This window comes from Myotis davidii, unplaced genomic scaffold (genome assembly GCF_000327345.1).
Source record: "Myotis davidii unplaced genomic scaffold, ASM32734v1 scaffold242, whole genome shotgun sequence".
Lineage (NCBI taxonomy): Eukaryota > Metazoa > Chordata > Mammalia > Chiroptera > Vespertilionidae > Myotis > Myotis davidii.
The window spans coordinates 1,379,159-1,404,780 of NW_006295821.1; the positions used below are offsets into that span (position 1 = coordinate 1,379,159).

At 41.3% G+C, this 25,622-nt stretch overlaps 1 protein-coding gene across 7 annotated transcripts in view; it reads right to left on the minus strand.

Moving 5' to 3' along the window:
• Window positions 1-885: 885 nt before the first annotated feature.
• The window catches only part of ARHGEF7 (Rho guanine nucleotide exchange factor 7), an 80,397-nt gene continuing 55,660 nt past the window's right edge, over window positions 886-25,622 (minus strand). Inside the window, exons 15-21 of one of the 7 annotated variants that reach the window (XM_006770682.2) lie at window positions 22,927-23,151; window positions 19,752-19,845; window positions 17,462-17,551; window positions 14,204-14,380; window positions 5,893-5,992; window positions 5,277-5,331; window positions 886-3,425 (exon numbers count right to left, since the gene is read on the minus strand). In XM_006770682.2, coding sequence (XP_006770745.2) covers window positions 3,303-3,425; window positions 5,277-5,331; window positions 5,893-5,992; window positions 14,204-14,380; window positions 17,462-17,551; window positions 19,752-19,845; window positions 22,927-23,151 — 864 coding nt within the window. In that variant the 3' untranslated portion in view covers window positions 886-3,302. Of the gene's footprint in view, window positions 3,426-5,276; window positions 5,332-5,892; window positions 5,993-9,011; window positions 10,094-11,214; window positions 14,381-14,816; window positions 14,988-16,234; window positions 16,291-17,461; window positions 17,552-19,751; window positions 19,846-22,926; window positions 23,152-25,622 lie in introns of those variants that run through there. The other 6 variants (XM_006770685.2, XM_006770687.2, XM_015568431.1 and 3 more) reach the window with 6 other exon arrangements.

Sequence of the window (25,622 nt, forward strand, 5' to 3'; positions counted from 1 at the left end):
GCGGGTAGGTCGGGATCAGGCCCACTTGAGAGGTGAGTCCACTTTCCCAACTGTTACGAGCTGAATCATGTGTCCCCCACAAAAAAAGATCTGTTGAAGTCCTGATCCCCAGGACCTGTGCTCATGACCTTAGTGGAAATAGGGTCTTTGCAGACACAATCAGGTCAGGATGAGGTCACACTCAGGGTGGGAGGGAAGAACTCCCGACACTCCCAGCTTGCCAGTGCTGTTTTCTTCCCTGACTCTGTTTCCCAGCCCTCTTAGCTGGCCAGGGCGGCCCTGCGTGGAGAGTGTCGGGAAAGGGCAAGGTTTGTAACGCACAAGTAACTTTCTGCTGTCAGGCCCTTCCTGCAAGGGCCTCACAGAAATCTTGAAAAATGATGTCACTTCTTCAACCCCCCAACATGGTTTAGAGCAGTGGTTCTCAACCTTGGTTGCACATTAGATCACCTGGGAATCTTTTTAAAATCCTGATTTCTGGGCCTCATCCTCCGGAAATTCTGTTTCTCTGTTACAATGTTGCGGCCCCACCCCATAACAAAGAAACAGAATTTCCAGAGGATGAGACCCAGAAATCAGGATTTTAAAAAGATTCCCAGGTGATCTAATGTGCAGCCAAGGTTGAGAACCACTGGTTTAGAACATCTCCCAGGATGAGTTATTATTCTACTGTGGCAAACCAAGTGGAGGCCGTACCTAACAGTGTCGGTTCCATTGCCTAATCTTGTATCTTCAAATACTCCCAAACCCTAGATTTTAAAGGCAAACTGGTATTTTCCAGTGTCCAAAACTCACCCCAGAATTAAAAAATATAAAGGTCAAAATAAAGTGTAAATGTAACTTTACACACACACACAAACACATCATGGAAAATAAAGTGACATATTTGTAACATAAGAAAAAATAATCAGTTTAATAATTACAACAACATAGTATGAGTAGTCAGCGCCAGACAGTCGGTGGCATTTGCGTGGTGTCCCCAGGGCTGTAAACGCGGCCTCTGTGTCCTGGAGAGAGAAGTGGAGGACAGCAGGAAGTCCGCCAGAGCCGGAGGTTTCCGAGGCCCGGACCCTGGCGCACGTGGACAGGCACACTCTGCAGAGCACAGTGGGCAGAGCTTCCGATGCCACACGTCAGTGTCATGTGGAAATAAAAGTGCTTCACATCTCAGGATAGGAATGGCTTCGTCTCCTCATCCAAGAAAGGTGAGAGCAGAGAAGTAACCCTTAGAGTCAACAGCGCCCCTTTCTACCATCATCATCCACTCCCAACCCCTCAGGAGTCACCCGGAGAGACGCGTGCAATCGTTTATAAGAGGGCAGGTCTGTAGAATTGCTATGATGAATTTTCTCTGCTCCCTAAACGTTTAGTAAAATATTGGATCCTGGGGAAGAAAGGTAATGCATTACACGGGCACCTCAACCATCACCCCGCCGGGGCAAGGGGAGGGACAGGAAAACACAAGTTCTCACTTGTCGCTTTAACAACAGTTAAGGCAGGTGCTGTAAGAGACCGGTCTGGGATGCTGGCTGCAACATTGCTCATCACTAAGTGGTGGAGGGATCAGGTGCTGAATGTTGTTCCTGAGTTAAAATTCGCTTAAGACAGCAAACTTCAGTACACTCAAATGTAATTGTTTTTCACCACAATGTCTTCTTATGCATCACCAAAAAAATACTACTGTAAAAAAAATGACACTATTTTCTAGTCCTAGCACTCATGAATGCTAAGTAGAGAAAGTTGGCAATTCTAGTTGAAAGGTCAGGTGTGGGCAGGTCAATGCTGGGCCCCACACACCTGCTGAGCTTGCAGGGAGATGGGCGGGCACAGGGACTAATGAGCAAGGGCATGGAAACAGAACCATGGACAACCAGAAAACCAACTAGTTCCAAAGATGCCCAGTCCATAGGCATCAAAGATGAAAGGGTCACTTGACCAATAAAGAGGTTGCAAATCAAAGGTCACATCTGAGGCCAAAAAGGTATTTCTGAGCGGTCTCTAATGCACAGTGCTGCAATTCTGCTTCTTAACAATGTAACACTTGTTCTATGAAGAAGTTATCTCACTAAAACAACCTCTTAGAAGAGGGAAACGGAAAGCACAGACCCTGTGATATCGCCGATCCTATCTCCACGGCAGGACAAGCTAGGCTCCAAGTCTGTTCCTGCCGGGCTGTCAGGCTTCTAGAGCCCTGGCCCAAGGGCTGCAGAGCCAGGTTGGGGCCCACTTCCTCCTTCGTCTGCTCTGCAGTTTGGATACAGGGAGGGAATGGACCCACATTTAAACTTTCATTATTTAGGTGGGATTTAAGGTGGATATTGCTTATTTTTTCCCAGTGAGCTCTGCAGTAATGCTTGCTGCCCTGACGGTAAAGCAGAGCTCAGGGCTGACGCTGGCTGACACAGGAATCCTACCCATAGCACCACCTCGCTTGTCTTCCTGGCCGCAGTGATGTGTAACAACACATTCTATTTACAGATTCTAGTGAAGCGCTCTCTTTTGAGGACAAAGTAGTGCACTTGGTCACGTTATTAAACTAGCCTACATATACAAGTCTGTATGGCCTCTCCAAGTGCAGTGGATACTCTGGTGACCACAGATCCGCTCAAAGCAGACGAGAGGGTGCACCTGCAGCTGGACGCGGTGGCATGAGTGGGACTTCCTGGGATTCATGGCTGAGGCCCAGACCCTCACTTAGCCAGAGCACGGCACTTAGAGACACCCACGTCGGTGACTGCAATACTGCTTTAACAGAAGACTTTCAAATGGTATTCAAGTGTCTCTGCAGCTATAAATAAGGTTAAATTAGGTAGGCAACCAACATGGGAAGTATTTTCAGAGTACTGTAGAAACCACAGCAGTGGAGAAGTCAGGCATCTACCACAGCCACGCATCTCTGCTTTCCATGCGTGTGTGCGTGAACACAACTTCTAGGTCATGGGACCAGAAAGGTTAGTGGGAAGGAAGTTCTAGCAGGGGTATCAGATATAACAATCAGGGATATGCATTCAAAACAGGATATTTACAAGAAACATGTATATATAATATTTATATAGATTCAATAAAAGCCTGAAAGACCAGGATTTGTAGTCAGTCACTGCACTTATTGCAAAATGAGGTAATTGAGATGTTAGCAGAATAAGATTAATGCAGTTGCCCTCAGTGTCGATACCTCATGTCTGGACTCTTCAGGAACAATGTGTTTCTATTCGCCTGGACTCCAGCTTTTGTACGCACAGCCCTGCCCCAGGGTCCCAGCTTAGTCTCCTAACTGGTCTTCAAGAAAGAACCATGGACATTCCTTAGAGGTTGGTCTCGTCCCAGGAAGGGTCGTTCATGTTCTTTAAAACTTTCCTCACCAGCTTTTCCAAGTCTTTGCGGGCTCGCTGTTCTTCCTCCAGAGATTTCTTCATCTTCTTGTTATCCTGTCAACAAAGCAGACAGGACATTCAGTGTGTTGGGCCCTGGAGAGGACTTCCTTCCCCCAGGAGGGCTGGGGTCTTGCCAATTGAAACTCTGTGCTGCAATGTGCCCTTTGCTGCGGGCATGGGTGTATCTGACAAGACTGCCCACATGCCTCAACAGACACCCGCGGCTCCTTATCGCACAGTTGCTCCTGGGCCCAAGACCAATCACAGATGGAAAAACAGTTCTAATGTCACTGACAATTTAAGTTCCGATTACTGAAGGGGAGAATCGCTGTACGACATACCTTAAGAACATGACTGGAAATAGCAAAAGGAACAACTTGCACACCCCCACCCCCCTGCTCCTTTCACACCTGTAAAAATCTTACAGTTATGTCAGGATGGAAGTAACAGCAGCTGAATGAATACAGAGTGAGTGACTAAGCACCTACTCCCGTACAGTTTGCACCTAATCATTCCTCTGCATGGAGAAGGTGCACACACAAAGATGCATCCCTTGCCAAGGGGGCAGCACAAACCCAGAAGCCCCTCAGAGGAAGACAAGTATTTGGAAGCTGCAGGGATGCTGCTGGGATGGCTGAGAGGCAGCTCAGAGCAGTGTCCCGTCCCACCCCAGACCATGCTGAGCTCCACTTCTCCCAAGCTCCGGCCTGTGAAGCAACACTTACCACTCCCTCCTGAGACCAAAGCCATTTGTACAAATAAAACATAGGGTGACCCAAAATATGTATACACACTTTGAATGATTACAAAGTCAGTGTTTATTAAGAGTTCATTTTCAATGTTTTAAAAAAGCTACAGAAGTGAATAACTTTTTTTTTTTTTGTCAATGCCGTTCTGGTTGCAGGCACTGCTGATAACATGAAGCAATAGAATCGCAAACATCAAGAATCATTTCGTTCCGTATTTGTGCACCCGCAATCCGCTAACTGTTGCTGGGTTTGTACTGTAAACTTTATCTTTTATGTATCCCTGTAAAAAAGTCTACTGGATAAATTTTCTTTGTTCAAAGCTTAGTCTGGCTTACAGTGGTTCTCAACCTTCCTAATGCCACGACCCTTTAATACAGTTCTTCATGTGGTGGTGACCCCCAACCATAAAATTATTTTTGTTGCTACTTCATAACTGTAATTTTGCTACTGTTATGAATCGTGATGTAAATATCTGATATGCAGGATGTATTTTCATTGTTACAAATTGAATATAATTAAAGCATAGTGATTAATCACAAAAACAATATGTAATTATATACGTGTATTCCGACCCCTGTGAAAGGGTCGTTCAACCCCCAAAGGGGTCGCGACCCACAGGTTGAGAACCACTGACCTATTATTTCAAATTAGTTAAATTTGAAAAGGAGTGAAAATTGAGTTATCAGCTATTAAAGTTTGTATACATTTTTGGGAATACCCTATGTCCCCCAAAAACCATATACATACTTATATACTTTGTCTAACTGACTTGTTGTTTTGGTTTCCTTGGAACAAAGACCATGTGTTACACTACAAAGTGGCAGAGAATAGTCACAGTAGGAAGTTAATAAAACTTTTAACTAGATGGAATTTTAGATATTTTAAGTGATGAGGACATGCTTACAGAGAGGAATGGAGGGAGAGAGACAGACATTGACATGAGAGAGAAACATTGATCGGTTGCCTCCTGAATGTACCCCGACTGGGGATCAAACCCACAACCTTTTGGTGTATGGGACACTCAACCAATTGAGCCACTCCAGAGGGCTCCTTTCTGTATTATTTTGCTTAAGGACATCGACTTCATTTTCAATATAGTGTTTTCCTCTTTTCCCCCCATTAAAGAAAAAAAGATTAAAAACTGATTATGACTCACCTGTCTTAATTCTTGGACTTCATCCTTCAATGCATAGACGGTATCAACAAGACTCCTAGAATAGAAAATAGAATGAACACCTGAACAAGGACAAGGGATGAAGAGGACAGAGAGAAGCAGTTCATAAGATGCCAGACGAAATAAACAGGGCTGCTCTACCTTCCTCTCTAAACACCTAAATTCATACACTTCAGAACAATTAGCCTCTTTCTATGGGCAGGTGGAGCCTAGTCAATGTTAACTCCCACCTACGAGGACACAAAGTAGTAGTTTCTGAAGCCACACCCCAACCCTCCTGGAATTTTTCTGACTCCAATGCTCCACTCCTCCCTCCCCACACACACCCTCTCATGCCCCCAGCCCTCCACACACATACCCTCCCATGCCCCTACCCCTACACACACACAACCCATGGCTCCACCCCTCCACACACCCTCCCATGCCCCCACCCCTCCACACACACACCCTCATGACCCCACCTTTCCACACACACACCCTCTCATGCCCCCAGCCCTCCACACACACACACACACACACACACACCCATGCCCTCCACAAACCACCCCCTTCCACACACACCCACATGCCTGCATTTTAATACTGGAATACATCTTACTTTTCTTCTATCACTGTCTGACCATTGCTTTTTGTTTCTTCAACTATAATTTTTTCTTCTTCTGGGAGCAAAACTTGTGGAGCAGATTCTTTACGTGAACCTATCATCATTAAAAAAAAAAAATACCCAAGGTGAATACCACAGCAAAGCTAAGAACAATTTCACTATATTAACACTATCTAAATATTAATATTAAATTCTAGGGACTGTGCATTACATGAATTACTTTCTAGATAAAATAGGGAAGGGCAACTTTTACCAATTTTCTCCATCTCTGTCTACTGAAGCCAGTTTTTTTCATGCCTAAAGCATTACAGAAAAAAGGAAACAGCCCTTTTCTAATTTATTAAGCTTCTGTTTCTAAATCTGGATTACGGATCTGTTAAATCCAGAATTTTCCCGCAGGTAGTACGTTAAAGATTCTGCCCACAGTACTCTGGGTATTTTGGAATAAATCTCCAAATCCACGAAACCTTAAGCTGTATTATTCCGGGAATCTTAAAAAGACATGTCAGACTATATAGTACATATACCCTGTTTGTAAACTTAAAAAAACTGGCAATTAAAACATTTAACTCTACAGTGACAGTTAAAAATATAGATATTATGGCATATGGCTTAGAAGTGGAATTTATTACTTGTTTCTTTTATGAAAACTATTCTTCATTCCCTAGAAGTAAACCGTTCACCAAGTCAGAGACAAGTTTATGGCACTTAACGAGCTCCCAACACAACCGCTTGCTCAGGACAGTGTGTCTCCATACATGTTTGCCACAAAATAGGTACTTTAGAAATTAACTGAGAAACTCAAATATTTACTTTAAAATGCGAGAAAAAAGAGAATCAAATCTTAAAGGATACAGGAAGAAAATCTTAAAATAATATCAAAGGCTGTATAATACTATAACATACATAATTTGTATTTTTGAAAAATATCAAATGCAAATTGCGGAAGGATATGGTCTACAGAGAAACAAACACCTGCAAATAGTAATGTGACACACATTTCTCCATTAAAAAATACCTTTGATGTTGACATACGCTAATTACACAGCGTAACTTGCTTGATCTTATTTTTCTTGGTTTATCTTTGACTTGCCTTCCTAAAAGTTCATTGAATTATAAGAGGGCACTTATTGTACATATTTGTATCATGGGAATGTTCAGCATAACACCAACATTTTCAAAGTTTCATTTTGAAGAACAGTTTCCACCAGTATGTAAGCTTTTACTGCTATGAATGGCACAAGATTAACAATTACTGTCAAAGCTCCATAGAAGGAGGGCGCATAAATCATAACTGATGTCCAGAGAGTACCTCTGCCATTCCCACGGCAGCATGCCACAGGGAAGGGGACTCGGGGCCTTGGCCAAGCCTCCCGGCTGCAGCTGGACATCTGTAAAGCCTTCCTGCCCAGTCTCACAGCCGAGGAAAGGTACCAAATACAAGCCGCTGGGAAACCGTAACATCCAGAACAGGACAAAACTGAGGTGCTGACTTCCTTGTTACCTCAGGGGTAAGAAAATCACGCTCTATCTTATGTTCCACAGCACAAGCTTCTATACGTATCTTTTTTTTACACCAATAAAGGGAAGGGCCTTTATGTTCGCTGAGAATAACTTCAATGTTATAATCAAATGCAGTACTTGGAATGTTGTCACAAGCCTTACTTAATAAACTGGTATATAGAAGTATGTTTGTACACAGGTGTATCAAATACCACTTCAAAGAGGACCCTCTGCTAGCATTTTCGTGCTCCCACCATGCTGCAAATCCAGCAGACCTGGTGCCTGTCAGGCAGAGGGAGGCGTGGCTTCACTCATACCCTGCTTTAGGGCCACAGACTCCCTTTTACACAGTGAGCTGCACAGCTGGAGAATTACTTGCCATGGCGAGTGGCGTGTCTTCTAGGCCTTTCTGTGTTAGTAGGGAAGGCTGTTTGGAAACCTGGGCTACTTGGGAAAATGCTGCTTAAGAAGGAAACTGGTATGTGAAACAAAGTATTGACAGAGTACAGGGATACAAGCCAGCTCAAAAATTCTTAAGGCTGAGGAAAATCCGGTGCTTCTGATACAAATGTAAACGTTACCCATGTTTTTATAAGGAAGTTAATTCATGTGCTATTTTCCTAGAAAAAGAGAAAAAGATTCAGAAAGATTCAGATATGTAGAAAACAAATTTAATTTGCACTGTGAAGAGAAGCAAATTGATGACATAGGACAATTTAGAAGGCTCATAAATTTTCCAACGGTATCTGCTTTGAGTCCAAACAGTTCTTGACTGTGTTAGTCAAATCAAAAAAGTTATCAGTTGTTTACCTGTCACATTCAGTTTTACCTGTCACAACAGTCCTTCAAATGGATTAATGAGACAAGAGGTTAAAAATGTTTTTATACAACAGCACTTGAGGGAATATTAAATTCTACACATAATTATTTTTACATCTTCTAGCTTCCTAGGCAAACTATTTAGACTCTTTCCAGCATTAAAACGTTCAAATAACATAAGACAGAATCACAAGGGATATCCACTTTGTAAAGGGGCCAGACAGCAGTCGCTGTCCTGCAGAGGGGCTGGGACCATCTGCGCTTGCACTCACACCCGTCGGTGGTAGTCCTCAATAAACTCAGGCTGCTCACTTAACCACTGAACCACATTCCATTACTGGTAAAATAGAAGAACAAAATTGACCACCGCTGCAGAGTTGTCCTGAGGATTAATTTTAAAATTACATTTTATAAATATCTCTTACCAGATGAAATCATAAAGATAAAAATTTTAAATTCCATCACGTAGCATAACTAAATTAGAGAAACTAAAATCTGTACAACGGTTGTACATGCATGACATGGTTCTGATTTTTAAATACACTTAAAACACACAAGAAGAATGCAACTATATATTATAAAAATGTTAAGTTTGAACCCTGATCAGTGTGGTTCAATTGGTTGGGTGTCCTCCTATGCATCAAAAGGTTGCCAGTTCAATCCCCAGTCAGGGTACATGCCCAGTTTGTGGGCTTAATTCCTGGTTGGGGGTATGCAGGAGGCAGCCAATCTATGTTTACTCTCACATTGATGTTTCTCTCCCCCCCACCCTTCCTCCCTCTAAAAATAAATAAAAATATCTAAGACAGAAAAAAATGTTAAGTTTGCTATAGTTAGATGTACTAAGCTGCTATATTCCTGAAACATGCCAATGTAAAAAAATATCATTTATAGGTCTGATGATGAGCCAGGAGGTTTGTTAATGAAGATTACTTGTTTCCTGAACAGAAATCCACGGGAGGCTAATATTTTGCCTCGTTTCAATATAACATATTTTGCTAAAATAACTGAAAAAATGTTAGTATTTCAACAAAACAATAAAGGGATATTCTCCAGCCAGGTTTATAAGTAAGTTGACTATTTCTTTAAGAACAAAGTTTTAGAAAGTAAACAGATTTAACAAGTTACCTCCAAGATTGCTGAAATATTTTCAGAGGTACTGCATCATGTTCTGCCTGAACTACTTAGTTTGGAAAACAATTTAACAGCAGAACCACCAAAAATGTTCTATTGCTTCATTTAAAATTCTCAAAAAGGTCTGACACACAGATGAGCAGGTTCCTGATGGTTCCAGCATACTCAAATCTGTGTTTCCCAAAATCTGTATTTTACAGGTGATAATAGGGGTTTCCACAACACATCATCTTGGAAAATGTTGAATGCTACAGCCACTTCTTAGAGATTCGCAAGGTACATGTAGCATTTTTAAGGTTTTCAGAAGGTTTGCAGTAAAAATGCCTGTTGAAGTTTAATTCAGCATTTCCTAAATTCGTCTGCATGCTAAACACTTTTTCTTCAGCATCAATCTTTCCGGGTAACAATCTGAAGAGTGCTCGACTAGCCTAAAATCCTATCTGTAGATACATACACACAAATGCTGGTTGGTCTTGTTGTTCAATAGGGGTGAATATAAGGAAACAATAATGTATACTTAGCACCAATCAGCATTCACCAAACCTGAGGACTCCAAAGAGATCTGCACATGCTTGGGATCCAGCCGCCAATGGCTGCAAACAGGCAGTGACAGGTCCACACGGCCACCAGCAGGGGTCACTCTGCACCACACAGCTGGAGAGACTGTAGGCACTGGGGCCCCTGGAGGCAACTCAGAGGTGTAATCCAGAAGCTGAAGACACACTTAGAACACTGCTTCCTAAAACATTCAGAGAACCCCAAATGGGTCTTCATTTGAAAAACACCGATTGATCGGACACTTCCATTTTATAAACAGATGATTTGCCCAGGCAGCAGGAGTAAGTAGGACTCAAGCCCCAGCGCACAATCATCTTGGTTGTTAGACCACTACCTTGGTGCCTGATCTGACAACACAAATCCAGGGCATGAGCATGATATGTGTATGTGTGTGTACACATGAGTGAGTCAGCCTCCACCAAAAGCCAATAAACAGTTTATATAAAAAATAAATAAATAACAAACATATCTGCCTAGCTAGCCAGCAGTTTAGTATGTTTGTAGCAAAACTCACTTCTTAAATTCATATTTCTACTATCTTCATCTACTTATTCACAACCAAAAGTGAAATAACTTCCAGAATGAAGTAAAATATTACACTTTAGCCTGGGCGGTATGGTCAGTGGTTGAGCATCAATCAGCCTATGAAACCAGGTCACGTTTGATTCCAGGTCAGGGCACATGCCCGGGCTGTGAGCTCAATCCCCAGTAGGGGGCGTGCAGGAGGCAGCCAATCAATGATTCGCATCATTGATGTTTCTACCTCTCACCCTTCCTCTCTGAAATCAATAAAAAAATATTTTAAAAACTTATACTTTTAAAAATATACTTCATAAAATTTCTCCAAAATGCCACTTTGTTATTTATGGCTATAAGACTCTATTTTTCTTAGGAAAAGAAATGTGAGGATTCTCTTTAGAGAATGATTTGTTCATTGTTTGCACCTTGGCCTAGCCCCACAATGGCACGGGGACTTCTTTTCCTTTCATTTTGCTTTTCCTACTAAACTGGGCATGCACTTTAAAAAACAAAAATAAAAACTGACCTTAGTATAAAAAAGCATTAAAGTTGTGTTTTTTTCTATTTATGCATACACACACACACACACACACACACACACAAAAAAAAACACACACAAAAATGAGATGCTCCATTCTTAAGACAAACTTCCCAGTGATTGAAAAATTAAAGAAAAATAGATGAAATAAAAATGTACAATGAGTGGCCCTGTATTGTTTAGAACATATTTAACCTAAGAAAGTGAGAGCTTCTCCATTAAGGCAGATAGAAAGTGTTCTATTGCCTGGCCTTTCTTTGGAAGACAATGTTCATGAGAACAGCCAAATCATATTAAACTGCAAACTATGCTACTCCCCCCCCATGTAACAAATATTAAAAGCCACAGGCTAGCAAATGCAAAATTTATTTCAACTGTACATAACAGACGTCTTTTTTTTTTTATAAAACAAACACTTCATTGCCATATGCAACCACAAACAATAACATGATACTATACAATACAATGCAACATTCAGGTATACATCCAACTGAGTCTTCAAAGGGCAGTCACCCACTAAAAATGGCTTTCCCGTTCACAGATAAAAAGCACAATATATAAATTTCTCCCAGGTCTTATACCAATATATATACATTATTGTGTTTGGCAATTTTATGCAAAACACAATTAATATAAGCTTATGTATTTGTGGCAAGTGTTAATTCAATGGGAACACCATTTAGGCCATTTGCAACAAGGCCTAGTAATGGCTTAACCCTACTTTCTAGTCCAGATTCTTCATCCTTTCATTATAATACTAGCTGTACACATAGATATTACAGAACTGTATAAGCATATAATACTATTTCAGCATGACTAAAGTTCCACAGAAGTAGAAACATGGCCCTTTGGACGCCTTATCACCACTGCCACACAAGAACTGTTTTCAGGCCTGTGGCACTATTACTTCCAACCAGGTCATAAGAACTAATGGTGCCAGACATTCAAAACAAATCCAAACAAACAAAAAACCAGGTTGTTATTGTGCAGTGATCTTAGCATCAACAAAGAATCATCGTCAAATGGCTTTAACTGGTACAAACAGGAATAATAGGAACATGTCAAAACTTTGGTGTATAAAAAATGAAACTCATTTAGACAACCCAAATGATACTAGTGTTACAGAAAAATCTAAGTGCAGCAACTGTATTTCAATTGTGGTATATAGCAAATGACCCAGGCAACCCAAGTTTACTAAGGCATGGCAAAGGCATCGAGGCCAATGCACCAATTATAGTCTCAAAGCAAACAAAAAGATGTTCTATTCATATCAGAAAAGGTGAGTTCTCTACGTAATATAAAACAAAATTGCTTCTAAATTCCTTGCATGATATTGAGTAAGCATATGAACTGTGTAGTTATAGCTTTCCAAAAATTCCATTTGCTATTTGGCTGAACATATATTAAACTCCATCTCTACCATGGGTTAATACTGAGCTCTAATTTTAAACGATTGCTCCTCAACTTTTTTATACTAATTGATATAAAAATATGAAATCTCCAGATGTCATAAGCTTGAAAACAGATACTTAGAATTATCGGTTTTCCCAATGACCCCATTGCATGCAGTGCTGAAGCTGTCTGATTTTCTAAGCAATATGCTACTGCCGGGAGTTCACTAGCACCTCTGGGCTTGTGAGCAACAGGACCCAGCTCCCAGGAAACAATGACATAGTGTATCAGAGTTGTCTCTGTGCAAACGAGATCAGAACACTGAATACATGGGTTTGGTGAAGGAGGTATGGTGAGGGAAGAGAGAATTCACAGCCACCTGGAATTACAGCCACCCTGAAGAAAGGAAAAAATGTTATTCCCAGTTTATTATGGCATCTTGTTTTCTGAAGCTGGTTTCAATGGATACTTAAAACACAACCTTAAGGTTCCATTTTAACACCAGATATAGCATGCATGGGAGAGAACACACTTCCTCCCCTCTAGCAATGACCGGATGTGGATTTGGATGCTACAACTGAATGCAACACGTCACATTCAGTTCTTTTTGAAGCAGAAATTAGTCTTGAGTGATGCCAGTGAAATCTCCTTACAACAAATCCCAGGAAAATGGGGGACTGAACCCCAATCTGAGCTTTCCTAATAAGTGAGTTACATGGCAACTCAGTAAGTCTTCAATAGACTCAGATACCCCATTACAATCAAGAATGAGGGTTACATAGGATAGGGTTGCTGTAAATGGAGATTCACTGCAGCTCGTCGCTGAAAACAAACAATGTGTCCATCACAGGCAGTATAAGTATGAATGTCAGGGTGAAAGCCAGGCTGTGACTGAAGCCAAAGCACTCGCCTTTTTAAGCACACCAAAATGCCTCTCTCTGAAAGCGCTCTAATCTACACTTTCAGAGGCTCAATGCTTCAGAGTTTGGACTTTAAACCTTCGGTAGAGTGGCACAGGCTTGCTAAGTGCCATTTAAGAGAAATTACTCCAATTAAGGAAAGTTTGGTGTAATGACCGTGTCTGAACTCTGACAATAATTTGGACTTTGCAGAGGAAAATTTACACCCCACGGGCAAATGGGGGCACAGGGAAGAGCACATGTGGCACACTGACAAGCACAGAGCTGTAGGGTGCAGACAAGCTTTCCAGTGCTGCCAAGGCCCAAAGCCCCCACCAACACATGGTTCTTCATGGTCGCCAAGTGCCCCCAGGAGTCCTCAGAACACGCTGTCTGAACGAACTCTCAGTACTTTTGTGCATGCTTTTTCCTTCTTCTCTCCACAACTACTTGATCAGGGTGTCCATTATACATAAAAAATTTAGAATCCTATATATAAGGCCAGAGTCTCCTCCGTGTTACTGGCACTTAGATCACAAACCTGTATGGTTTCAGTATAAAATATAAAAGTGTTCATATAGCTGTATCCAAAAAGAAATGAGACAGTTGCTATAGTGAGAATTAAAAAACCAAACCATTTTGGGCTATAAAACCACCACTATCCAGAGAAAAGAACCCATAGATATAGGCTGTGTGAATTCACCATCTCCTTCAACAGTTAGTAAGTAACTTCAAATGGATACTTGAATTGGCAATTATGCCTCCACAAAATACAATGGGAATATCAGAAACGCTCTCAAAAGTTGTTAAAATATCACATAAAAGAGACAAGGAACAGCAAGAAAACATCTAAGAAAAGCAGGCTGCGATACAACAAGCATTTGTTAAGAAAGCTCAGAAGTGCATTAGTTCTGGTGAGAGATATATGAGCAACAGCTCTTACGAGATGTAGAACCCATTCTGTAACTATGGGCTGTCCATATACTGTCATAGTCAGAGTCTTCCGAGAGGTCTGAAGGCTCCAAACGAGAAAGGCTACTGCGACGACCCAAGGAGTCTAGACTTGATTGGTCATCATCAGCCAAGACGTGATTATGCATCAGGTCAGTGCCTTGCCATGCTAAGACGGGAGTGGGATGGAGTGACAGGTGTGACAGGCAAAGGTGAGATGAAAAGGAGGACGGACAGGAAGAGCCACAACCAAAAACATGAAAATAAAAGCAAAAGGTGATGGGAAAAGAAGGAAAAGAGAAAATACTGTTAAAAAATGGCAACAATGTTCACTTCTCCTTATTTATGGCTGGGTTTTAATAACAAAGTTAGCACAACCCTTAGAATAAAACCAGAACAATTATTATTTAAATAAACCTAAAGCACAATATTATTTCCAAATTGTTCCTTTCTGAAAACATTGCTATTAAGTCCTCAGTTAAATCTTTTCAAATTAAGCCCAGGTCTAGTACAAATGAATCCATAGACATTTAACAAGTAACCAATTCTATTCCACATTCTATTGACAAATAACCTCATTTAAGACATTATTTGTAAAAGGAACCATTTGTGTGGTTAATTAAAAATTGTTTCCTATCCATTAAGTGGATATTGAATGCAAAATAGTTTCAAAGGATTTTTGACTTACTTCTTCAGCTACCTCTTTGTCAGACTACAAGTCACCAGAAGTCATCTTAATGATGGGGGTCTAAAACTTACCTTATGAACTATAACCACTGTAAAAATTTCAGAATGGAGAAAGGAATTAAATAGGATCCGCTTCCCACTCATTGCCCCTTTCCCATCACCCCGCATGTCCACTCCTTAGAGCGCTCAGCCAGTGGATATGGATAAAGTGGGAAGCCATGTCAGTTCAGGTGTTATCTACCCTGGTGCAGACCCTTTTACTGGCAGGAAGAGCGATGTGAACTGGTAGTGCCACTATGTTAAAAGAAGGACAACAGGAGGAAGTGGGAGCAAAATGGGAGAACAGAAATAAGCCCATGAGTGGTTGGCATCTGTGAGCAATGACTGGGCAGGCAGCTGTGCATGAGGCAAGCAGGCTGGAATGGACCAGGGACAAAAGTTCTGGAACGAAACACTTAGTGGGAACCAGAGTACCCCTCTGTGTTGGGGAATGGCACAGACAGCAACCACTGGTCCCATCCTGTTCCTGCTTCTGACCAAAGTAATTCCATTCCAAATCCGCAACAAGCAATAGTCTAGTTTGGATTTCTTCAACTAAATACCTATAGTCTGTGAAGGTCATTATCTCTTTGAGATAGAAATTAATACCCAAGATGTTTAGTTTGTAAATGGCATCTAAATGTATACGGAACTAAGCTGAATTTTAGATAAGACATATTATCCTGTCTTCACTAAAAATTTAATATGAAAAGAGCTGCTTTCACTCTGATCCCATTTCCAAATGTGTTAAGGAAATCACCTTCCAAGCGCAAAGGGTCTATTTCCTATCCGACCTGCTCTTAAGAATGTTTGGGTTAAGGCCATATATGATTGTATATATGAGTTGGTTCATAATAGCCGTTAAATATAAAAATCAATGTAGTGTCCAATGCTTTTCTTGCACAGGAGAAATGGAAACACATAATAAAAGCAATGTGACAAGGAAAGATCTGCACAAACAATGAGCCATTCCTTTGAGGCAGCCAGAAGCAGCAAGGCCACAGGCATATCACAGGGCAGTCACTGTCTCTTGGATGAAGAAATGCAGCGCCCACAGAAAACATACATAAAGCTCATATTGCCTAGTCTAGTCACCTGAGACTATCAGGTTGAAATTGTGTTTCAAATAACTGAAGTTGAGATGAATAATTCTTTAACATCTCAAATTCAAAACCAAAAACATTTTGACATTTTACAGCCTATTACTTATAACACAATCTCATCAAATATATGAAACTGTATGTAATATCTTAAATGACAATAATCTGGACTTACAAATGATTGCCTGATTTTATGCATATGCACTCCACAATCAGACCTTTCCATTTCTATTCCTTCTCTGCTGGCTAGTCACTACGAAAGACATTTTCACCAGTGAGAATATGGGGGAAAAAGTCTTAATGTCACAGGTGGGATATGTAATGTACTGGCCACAGGAAGTTTTTAGAGGATCTGTAAATGCCACTTGGGGTTTAACCCTATTAGTCCTATCTTCATCTTTAACAAAAGCTAAAGCAGTTGAAATTCCCTTTCCCACTCCCACCCCCCCCTTCTTTAGTTTAAAAACAGGACAGGACACTGATTCTAATCACCATGCTACAGGTAATGAAAATGAAGGAGAGATAAGTGATTTGTCAAATGTCAGGGTGGAAAGGGTACCAAACATAGAAAATTGAATAAAAACTAGTTTTTATGCTAGAAGTAATATATAAAACATCCAGTTCTTAAAAAATAAAAGCCCTAAGAAACAACAGTACAGAAGGATACCCTGTGATGCTTGTGGCCCCAGCACTAGCAGAGGATAAACTTGTCCCCTTTTCTTCTGAACAAACCACATACTTTACTCCATCTGCCCCACCTCCCACTGCACTTTACTCCATCTGCACTCCACCCTCAAATGCTGGGGAAGTTAGAAAAAAAAGGAAAGGCCCACTTGTTATTGTTCTCACAATAGATTAAGATTTTAAGACATTATGCATAAGATGCAGGCAAATTCAGTGGCACTGAAATCTAATAAATTGTGTCTACTTTCAAAAATTTTTAAATGCAATCATTTAAAAAAAGGGAGTGGACTAAAAGAAACCTTGTTCTAGATTTATATTTTTAACAATTGTAAAAAGCTAATAATTAAATAAATAAAATCCCAATACCACACCAATAGTTTAAGTAGCTTAAATAACTGAACTGAATGAATCTTCCGCTGATATTGAAATACATCTTCTCCACGCTTCACAAACTCTGGCAGCACCTTATACTTAAAGGCTTCCCAGTGGAACCTTCTCTAGAAATCAGTTATTTTACTGACAGCTCAGACCCTTTCAATGATTTAGGGATGTGAGGCTCAAGCTATCCTATACCTGCCTAGACCACAGGAGCATCACTCACTAAGGACCCTTCAGGAGCACACAGAGGGCCGTGCACAGGACCCCACAGCCCAGTTTCCTTCCCACTGTGATTTACAAAAACAAACAAACAAAAAACCCCCCCACACACCAAAACAACGAACCACTACTATAAAACTTACTTGAGTTAAGTGTTTGCCGTGTTTTGGCGCTTGTGCAATAAGCTTCGATGACTTTCAGAATCTGTGCATCTTCTTCCAAAGCAGCTGTGCCTGTCAAGACAGACACAACATGTCACAATCGAACTAAAAATGACAAGTACAACAGGTCACAACCTAAAAATAACTACTCCAATTAAGTAGAGGAATGTGAAGTCATCCACTCAACCAAAATGATGACAATCAAGATAACCCCTCCTTTTATTTTCTTGTCAGATAACTATTTTCCAGTATTTACAAAATTACATTCAATAGAATTTTTAATTTAAAAGTATTTATCTGCAGCATATTGACAAAGGTTAATATATCCTAAGTACATGTTATCTTACTAATCCAGAAGAAAAATAATATTCCATATCCTGAAATTGAAAAAAAGGCAAGAACCAGAAACAAGCATTTCACACAAAAAGAATACAGTCAGTAACAAAAAATAGTCAATCCCACTAAGAAGTGAGAATTAAAACAAAGCATCAGGTTTTCACATACCAAACTGATAACAAGTGAAAAAGCTGACAATTCTCAATGTTGATATGGATAGTGGAGAGCAAGTCTTCCCTTCATCCACAGCTGGTAGGAATGAAGACAGGCGATATGACCGCATTTATCAGAGGCTTTACAAAGAACATTTCCTATGATCCACAAATTCCTACTAGAGATTTCATCTAAGAAATTTATAAGGCACAATCTAAAGCTTGAAGGTATCATTCCAGGGCTCCTTACGCTATGGATTATTCCAGACACTGGCTTCACTCTCAGACATCACAGGTACAGAGAACAGAATCTTCCAGACTAACAGCATCTAATGGTATTAGTACCAAGCTCAGAGTCTCACACTTCATATGAACCTAGGGTTAAATTGTTTCTATAGTTTGTTTTCCTAGATTTTCTAACATAATATTTGGATATTTTTAAAAATATATTTTTATTGATTTCAGAGAGGAAGGGAGAGGGAGAGAGAAACACTGACTAGCTGCCTCCTGCACGCCCCACACTGGGGATCAAGCCTGCAACCTGAGTATATGCCCTGACTGCACTGAACTGTGACCTTCTGGTCTATAGGTCGACGCTCAACCATTGAGCCACGCCGGCCAGGCTGGATATATTTTTTAAAAAGCTCACCTACTGTAATAAAAATGTAAGAAGAATGGAAGGCTGAAATATTTATAAGTTGCACACTAAACCCTCTATGTCATTTTATGATAATAAGACAGTTATATACAAAGCAAGCCGAATAGTCCCTACTGAAAAATAAACTCCAGTATGAAGAGTTTAAGAGCAACTGAGAAGCTGACTTAAATTTCATGAATTGGGACCAATCAATTAACAGGTTTCTCATTATAAGCTCCATAACAAGCTCCTCTCTCAGGAGTAAGAAAGGTAACATTTAACTAGTTTAATTTCTGGAGGTGTTGCAAGGTAACTTCCAGGAACAGGCCATTCCCTCTGTGCAGCTGATGTAACTGGATTATTTTCAGACGTGGGCAAGTACAGTGGTTTCCTCCTCAGTGCCACAAAAGCATCATGAAGCCAGAAAGGGACTGGCTTCCCTGAGAAGGTTGAAGAAGGTAAATTAATGAGAGGACAGCGAACATTTTCTATGTGGCACAGAGGAGGAAACCACTAGTTCTAATAACCAGAAAAACTTCTCTGATTCTGAATGTAATAAAGGTTAAAGTAACTTACAGAATTACAATGTGACTTTAAAGGAGTCAGATTTACTTAGTACTTGCTGAACACAGCAAGTACTAGTTACACAGTGGTCCACACAGTTAAAGTTTCTCCTTTAGCCCATACAAAAACCCTTGGTTTTCTTATTACCTCCTGGTTCTTCTTCTGCTAGCTCCTTCCCTCCCTCATCATCTAAGACTCAACCCTTTCTCTTCTTCTCTGTCTGTTCAATCTCACAGCTTGAGAAACCACCTAAGCACAGAGAACAACTCTGAAATTCTCACCACTGGCCCAGACATTCCCCCGGCCTCAGAGCCCTGACCCATCACAGTCCTACAAGCTGAAAGCTTCACTCCCACAAACCCCGCGTCCAATCCAACAGCACATCACTAGTGTTTCTTTCCTGCTCGAGTATCTACACCGCAGTAGTTTGTCGCTCTTGCTGCTCCAACAATTTCCTTTGGAAGTGCCACGAAGGCTCCGACCTGACCTGTGTTTGAAGACTTTGAGAAGCCATCTCCCTACCCCAGGCACACTGTGCTGTGGGGTGTGAGGCAGACCCGGACCTTTGTGCCCACAGACTCACTTTTCCTCAGCGCAAACTCTTCGTCCGAAGGCTTCCGCTCTGGTTTACGCTTAGGTAGCAACTTTTTCATGGTCTTGGGACTCTTACTAAGATCCTAAGGGAAAAAAAGAGAAAAAATGCTGACAATTTCCCAAGGCAGTAATTTTTACTGACAGGTCAGTAAGTGTCACTGTAAAGGTGTAAAATATTAAATCACCACAGCCAATCACTGTTAAAAGTTTCCTACGTTTCTCATATTTTGATTTTTTGCCAGCAGCGAAGCATTAATTTAAAATCAATACTAGGACAGTAACTGGTAAGAACCCTCATTTTACTTAGGTCCGTCAGCACTGTCACACACACAGCAGAGGGGAGACAGGCAGCCTCTGGAGAGGAAAGGACAGCTGGCTGGCGTGCGCACAGAGAGCCATGCATGCTACTAATTCTGGCACAGACCCATCTGCTGCCGCTAACTAGAAAGAGATGAGAAAACTAAGGCTATTTTTACAATTTTTTTATTTGAGAGAGGGAGAAACATCAACCTGCTGTTCCACCTATACATACATTCACTGGCTAAATCTTGTATATGCCCTCACAGGAAATAGAACCCACTTACCTTGGCATATTGGGAAAACACTCTCATCAACCGAGTCACCTGGCCAAGCCCAGGGCTATTTTTAAAGGAGAGGTAAGTAAAAAATGAGTCCTTTAGGAAAATATTTGAAGCCTTAGGGAGAAGAAAATGGAGTAAGATAGATCATCCTATCGGCCTTGAGCACAGATGCAGAGAGAAGATGAGACACTGGCTCTCTAGAGCATGTTCACACTAGTTCAGAGCTAAATTCATAATGTAATGGTCTACCTCTTACCTCTACAACACAACTTCACAAACTGCAGAAGATGAAGGTGAAAAACTGAGAGTAGGAAGAAGTCCAATGGAGTGGGTAAAGTTTCAATTGTCAAGCACGCATTAAATTATCAGTATCAAAAAGGGTTCTGCCTTAAACAGTTTGTCTCAGTGGATAGAGCGTTGGCCTGCAGACTGAAAGGTCCCAGGTTTGATTCCGGTCAAGGGCATGTACCTTGGTTGCGGGCACATCCCCAGTAGGGGGTGTGCAGGAGGCAGCTGATCAATGTTTCTCTCTCATTGATGTTTCTAACTCTCTATCCCTCTCCCTTCCTCTCTGTAAAAAAATCAATAAAATACATATTTTTTAGAAGGGTTCATTTCCGCATCATTTAAATTACATAAGCCATTTGTGAATCTTACAATGAGAAACCAAGACTCAGAAAGTGACATGTGCTATGGGATGAGTCAGACTGAAAGCACAGAAGGAGCAAAACTTTATGTTTAAAGGTATCTCTTCAAAATATTTTCCATAAAAATAAGTATTTAAAAACTCTTTAAAATGCAGCAGAAATCAGCTCACAGAGAAATAAACACGGCATGTGTTTGGTGGTTTCTATAACTCAAAGCAAAGACATGAGACTCCTGGCGTCGCACCAGACAAGGCACCCACCACACGTGCAGAGGGCACAAATCCACACACATTGCACACCCGACTCCTCGACGCAGACGAGGCTGGCTGCTCCGTTTTTTGTCATACTCAGTAAGACTTCTTTTCACTAAGTGCTTAGAGGTGCTCAGTAATACTGTACAATACTTAAGAGTGTGAAACCTTTTCTACAGCATGGGGTCCAGCAAAGCAACTGTCGCCAGACTTACCCAAACCAGATGCTCACGTTCACTGCCACACCTCTTCCCTTGCCTTTCTGTTCCTTTGCTTAATTAACTCTTTTATCCCAATTTTCCTTCTCAATAATGAAATCTCCACCAGTGCTTGCCTGTACTACCTGTAAACACTAAACTAGGTAATAAAGAACATCAACATTCTTTAAGGAACTGCCCATGATAAAGACATTTCTGACTTGGACATATAACCACCATCAGCAAGACATATCAAAAAATTCAAAATTCATTAAGAACAAAAAATGTAAAGAAATAATAATTTATATAGCACTGTTCTAGGTGTCTTAAAATTTTTAGAACTGCAAGGATTAAGGGAGGGTCTGCTCCAGATTCTTAGGCAAATTCGGTCTCTGACTGGATGTGGAGACTCCTATCAGGCCATAGTGTTTCACCATGCTCACACTCACACACACACTCATGATAATCACAACAGTGATAACCACTCACTCAGAATAACCATAGGCACATGGTCACATAACAATATGCATTCTCACACTCTACCCATACTCATACTCAGGCTAACAGAATAACCACACTCACACCCCTACTCACCATCCTCACCCACACTCACGCTTATTGCAACCACACTGATACTCATAATCACCATACTCGCCCTCACAATAACGACACTCACACTCACAGTAACCATATCCACATTCACGATGACCATACTGCCAACTCATACTCAAGTTCATATGCCTGATAACCATACTCATTCACGCCATTCACGCTTGTGATAACCAACTCTCATCATTTCAATTATCAAGCTTCCTCGAGTGCTAACACTTCTCAGAATGCAATTCTCATGGCACGTCCTTTCCTCATCAAAGCAGACTTATTGTGTAAAACCTAGCATGAAAGTGCAGGAAACTGTTAACACTTATTTATGGCTGGGAATCATATTTTAACTGCACAAAATCCTGGATTAGAAAGGAAAAGAGCAACGTGCACGATGACCTCTTACACAAAGAGAAAAGCCGTCTTAACTTTCATTTTTTATGTGTAAATGTAGGGTTCCCGGGCAAGATCTCAAACTTGGAAAAGGATCATTAGGAAGGCACAGCAGAATAGCATGCAGAAATAGTGAGACCCATCATGACTGGAAGCTGAAAATCATTTCAGACTCAGCTAGAGACCCAGAGGAAGCCCATGGGAAGCTTCTGAGTCCTCAAGGTAGGACCATGGTGAGCACAGAAAAGGCCAGGTGGGGCACAGAGAGGGTCCAATGTTGCACTAACCCACCCACCCCTATGAGGGTCCCCACAGCCTCCCAGGCCCCTAAACAGAAGGAAATGACAATAAAGGAAGGCAGGCCCTTCACAGTTCAAAGAAGCTGAGCTGCACTTATATGTCGCAGGTAGAAATTCGTGATTTTCCATTATTTCTGAATTTACTGGAATGAAGCACAGCACAACCAACCTGACACGTCCAGATGTCAGACCTCACCTCCTTGTAGCAGAGAGCAGCTGAGGGCCGGAGGGGAGGTGCGGGTCGCAGACAGCTCAGACTCCATGGCTTCGGGGTCTTCGGAGGCTCCAGGGGCCCCCAGTTGATGGTCGTGTGTGCGGTGCCGTGGTGGGAGGGATGGGGCAGTGTGTGGTAGGCAGGCGTCAGTGGCACCGACTTGCTGTCTGCATGCTTGCTGGATGGGGTGATCGAATGGGTGGGGAGCTACCCAAGGAAAAGAACAAGAAAAGCAAAACAGAGAACATTCACCATCAAAGAAACCTCAATCAAATACACTTTGTTCCGCTAATTTTAAAAAATGCACCCAACGAAATAACCCCCAGATTATCATTTCTCCAAGCAGTTTGACTCTGCGATACCCCAAAGATTCTGCTTCAGGCTGCGGCCTATCCTGGGTTAGGAGGCGGCAGGATGCTGGGGGCCTAAAACCCAGACAACACTCCACCACCACCTTTATTTGCCATGCATTAACATTTGCAAAAAGGTATTTCGTTAGCCAAAACCGGTTTGGCTCAGTGGATAGAGCGTCGGCCTGCGGACTGAAAGGTCCCGGGTTCGATTCCGGCCAAAGGCGTGTACCTGGGTTGTGGGCACAGCCCCAGTAGGAGATGTGCAGGAGGCAGCTGATCGATGTTTCTCTCTCGTCGGTGTTTCTAACTCTCTATCTCTCTCCCTTCCTCTCTGTAAAAAATCAATAAAATATATTTTTTTAAAAAGGTATTTCATTTAATATATACTATATCAGAATTTTACTAGGAGCAAGACTATGGGGGAGGGTAATCCCCCCCAGGCAGCTGTTATTCAGTGCCTGCAATTTAGGAGTGGGCAAAGCTTGGACCTGACCCCAGGTTTTGTTTAACTAAGGAGTGGCACAGCCAGGCCCACCTCTGTTGATAGCAGCTTTTGTGTTACAGAGACCATATTGCCTATAATGCTAAAAATATTTACTACCTGGTTTTTTTATAGGAAAAAATTGCCACTCTCTGGAATAAAACAAATATTTGATTAACTTTAATCAAAACAAAGTTATAGAGATCTAACTTCTCAGAAGGCTTGATCACTGGGGTTTATATTACTGGAAAACCCATCACAGTGACAATTAAATAAGAAAATGTTAAATAAATTAATTCAAAATTAGCCAATGACCCAAAGCAATAAGGCATGCTTAACAGGAGCAAGAGCTGAGTGATTCTGTGATCTGTAAACCTGAGTGAAACCATTATTAGAAAGTTGAACAACCCAGCCTGTGTGGGTCAGTGATTGAGCATCGACCCAGGAACCAAGCAAGAGGTCACAGTTAGATTCCAGATCAGGGCACATGCCCAGGTTACAGGTTTGATCCCCAAAGGGAGGCGTGCAGGAGGCAGCCAATCAATGATGCTCTCTCATCACTGATGTTTCTCTCCCCCCGCCCCCACCCCCGCCGACTCCCTTCCTCTCTGAAATCAGTAAAACTATATTTTTTAGTCCTAGCTGGTTTGGCTCAGTGAATAGAACATTGGCCCGCGGACTGAAGGGTCCCAGGTTCGATTCTGGCCAAGGGCACGTGCCGCGTTGCGGGCTCGATCTCCAGTGGGGGCGTAAAGGAGGCAGTTGATCAATGATTCTCTCTCATCATTGATGTTTCTATCTCTCTCTCCCTCTCCCTTCCTCTCCGAAATCAATAAAAACTATTTTTAAAAAATTCTTTAAAAAAAAGGAAAGAAAGCTGAACTATATTTGAAACACATGTTTAAAATAAGAAAACCCTGCCTCTAGCTGATGCCACCATATTTAAGAACAAACTTTCTGCAGAAACCACGGGCCTGTCCTGGTGTGTGTGTCAGTGCTTGTCATTTGATACACAACTACTATAAAATTTTTTCAAAAAAATAATTCACAAAAGAATAAAATTATGCAAAACATCCCTTCTAGCAATAATATAGTAGTCAGCAATACTTGGTGGTGTTTCTCCTTCCTCAAATAAGTCAAAAGAGGTATGCTTTGTGCTAAAATTAGAACATTATTCAAGCTAGATATGGACAGAACACAGAGAGAACACTCAATTCCCCAAAAAGAAGTTCCCTAAGAAGGCAAATTTCAAAAGCCTGTTTGTGAGGAACAGCGCCATCCACAGAGTGGGGACCTAAAATCCCTGCTGATGGGGCACCTCCCTTGCCACTGGGTGACATGAAAAGGATTATGAGAGGCCAGGGTCCAAATAGAAAAAGCTTTTACCTGAAATGAAATTTTATAAAGCTTAGTTTCAGACTGTTACTAACAATTTGAATGAAAAGGCACTTTCATTTTTCTTTATAAACACACACATACATACATGCCTTTGAAGTAAGTTTAGTACCATGAAAGCTAAGCATCTTTTATATTTTTTATATATTTTATTGATTTTTACAGAGAGGAAGGAAGAAGGATAGAGAGTTAGAAACATCGATCAGCTGCTTCCTCACACTCCCTACTGGGTATGTGCCCAAAACCAAGGTACATGCCCTTGACCGGAATCGAACCTGGGACCCTTGAGTCCGCAGGCCGACGCTCTATCCACCTAGCCAAACCGGTTAGGGCATCTTTAATATTTTTTAAAGTATGGAGTTATAAATGGCAGAGTCATTCAAAATGACATATCAGCTAAAGGAAACGAGCAGTTTTAGCCTCCATACTGTTGAGAGATTTCAAGTAAG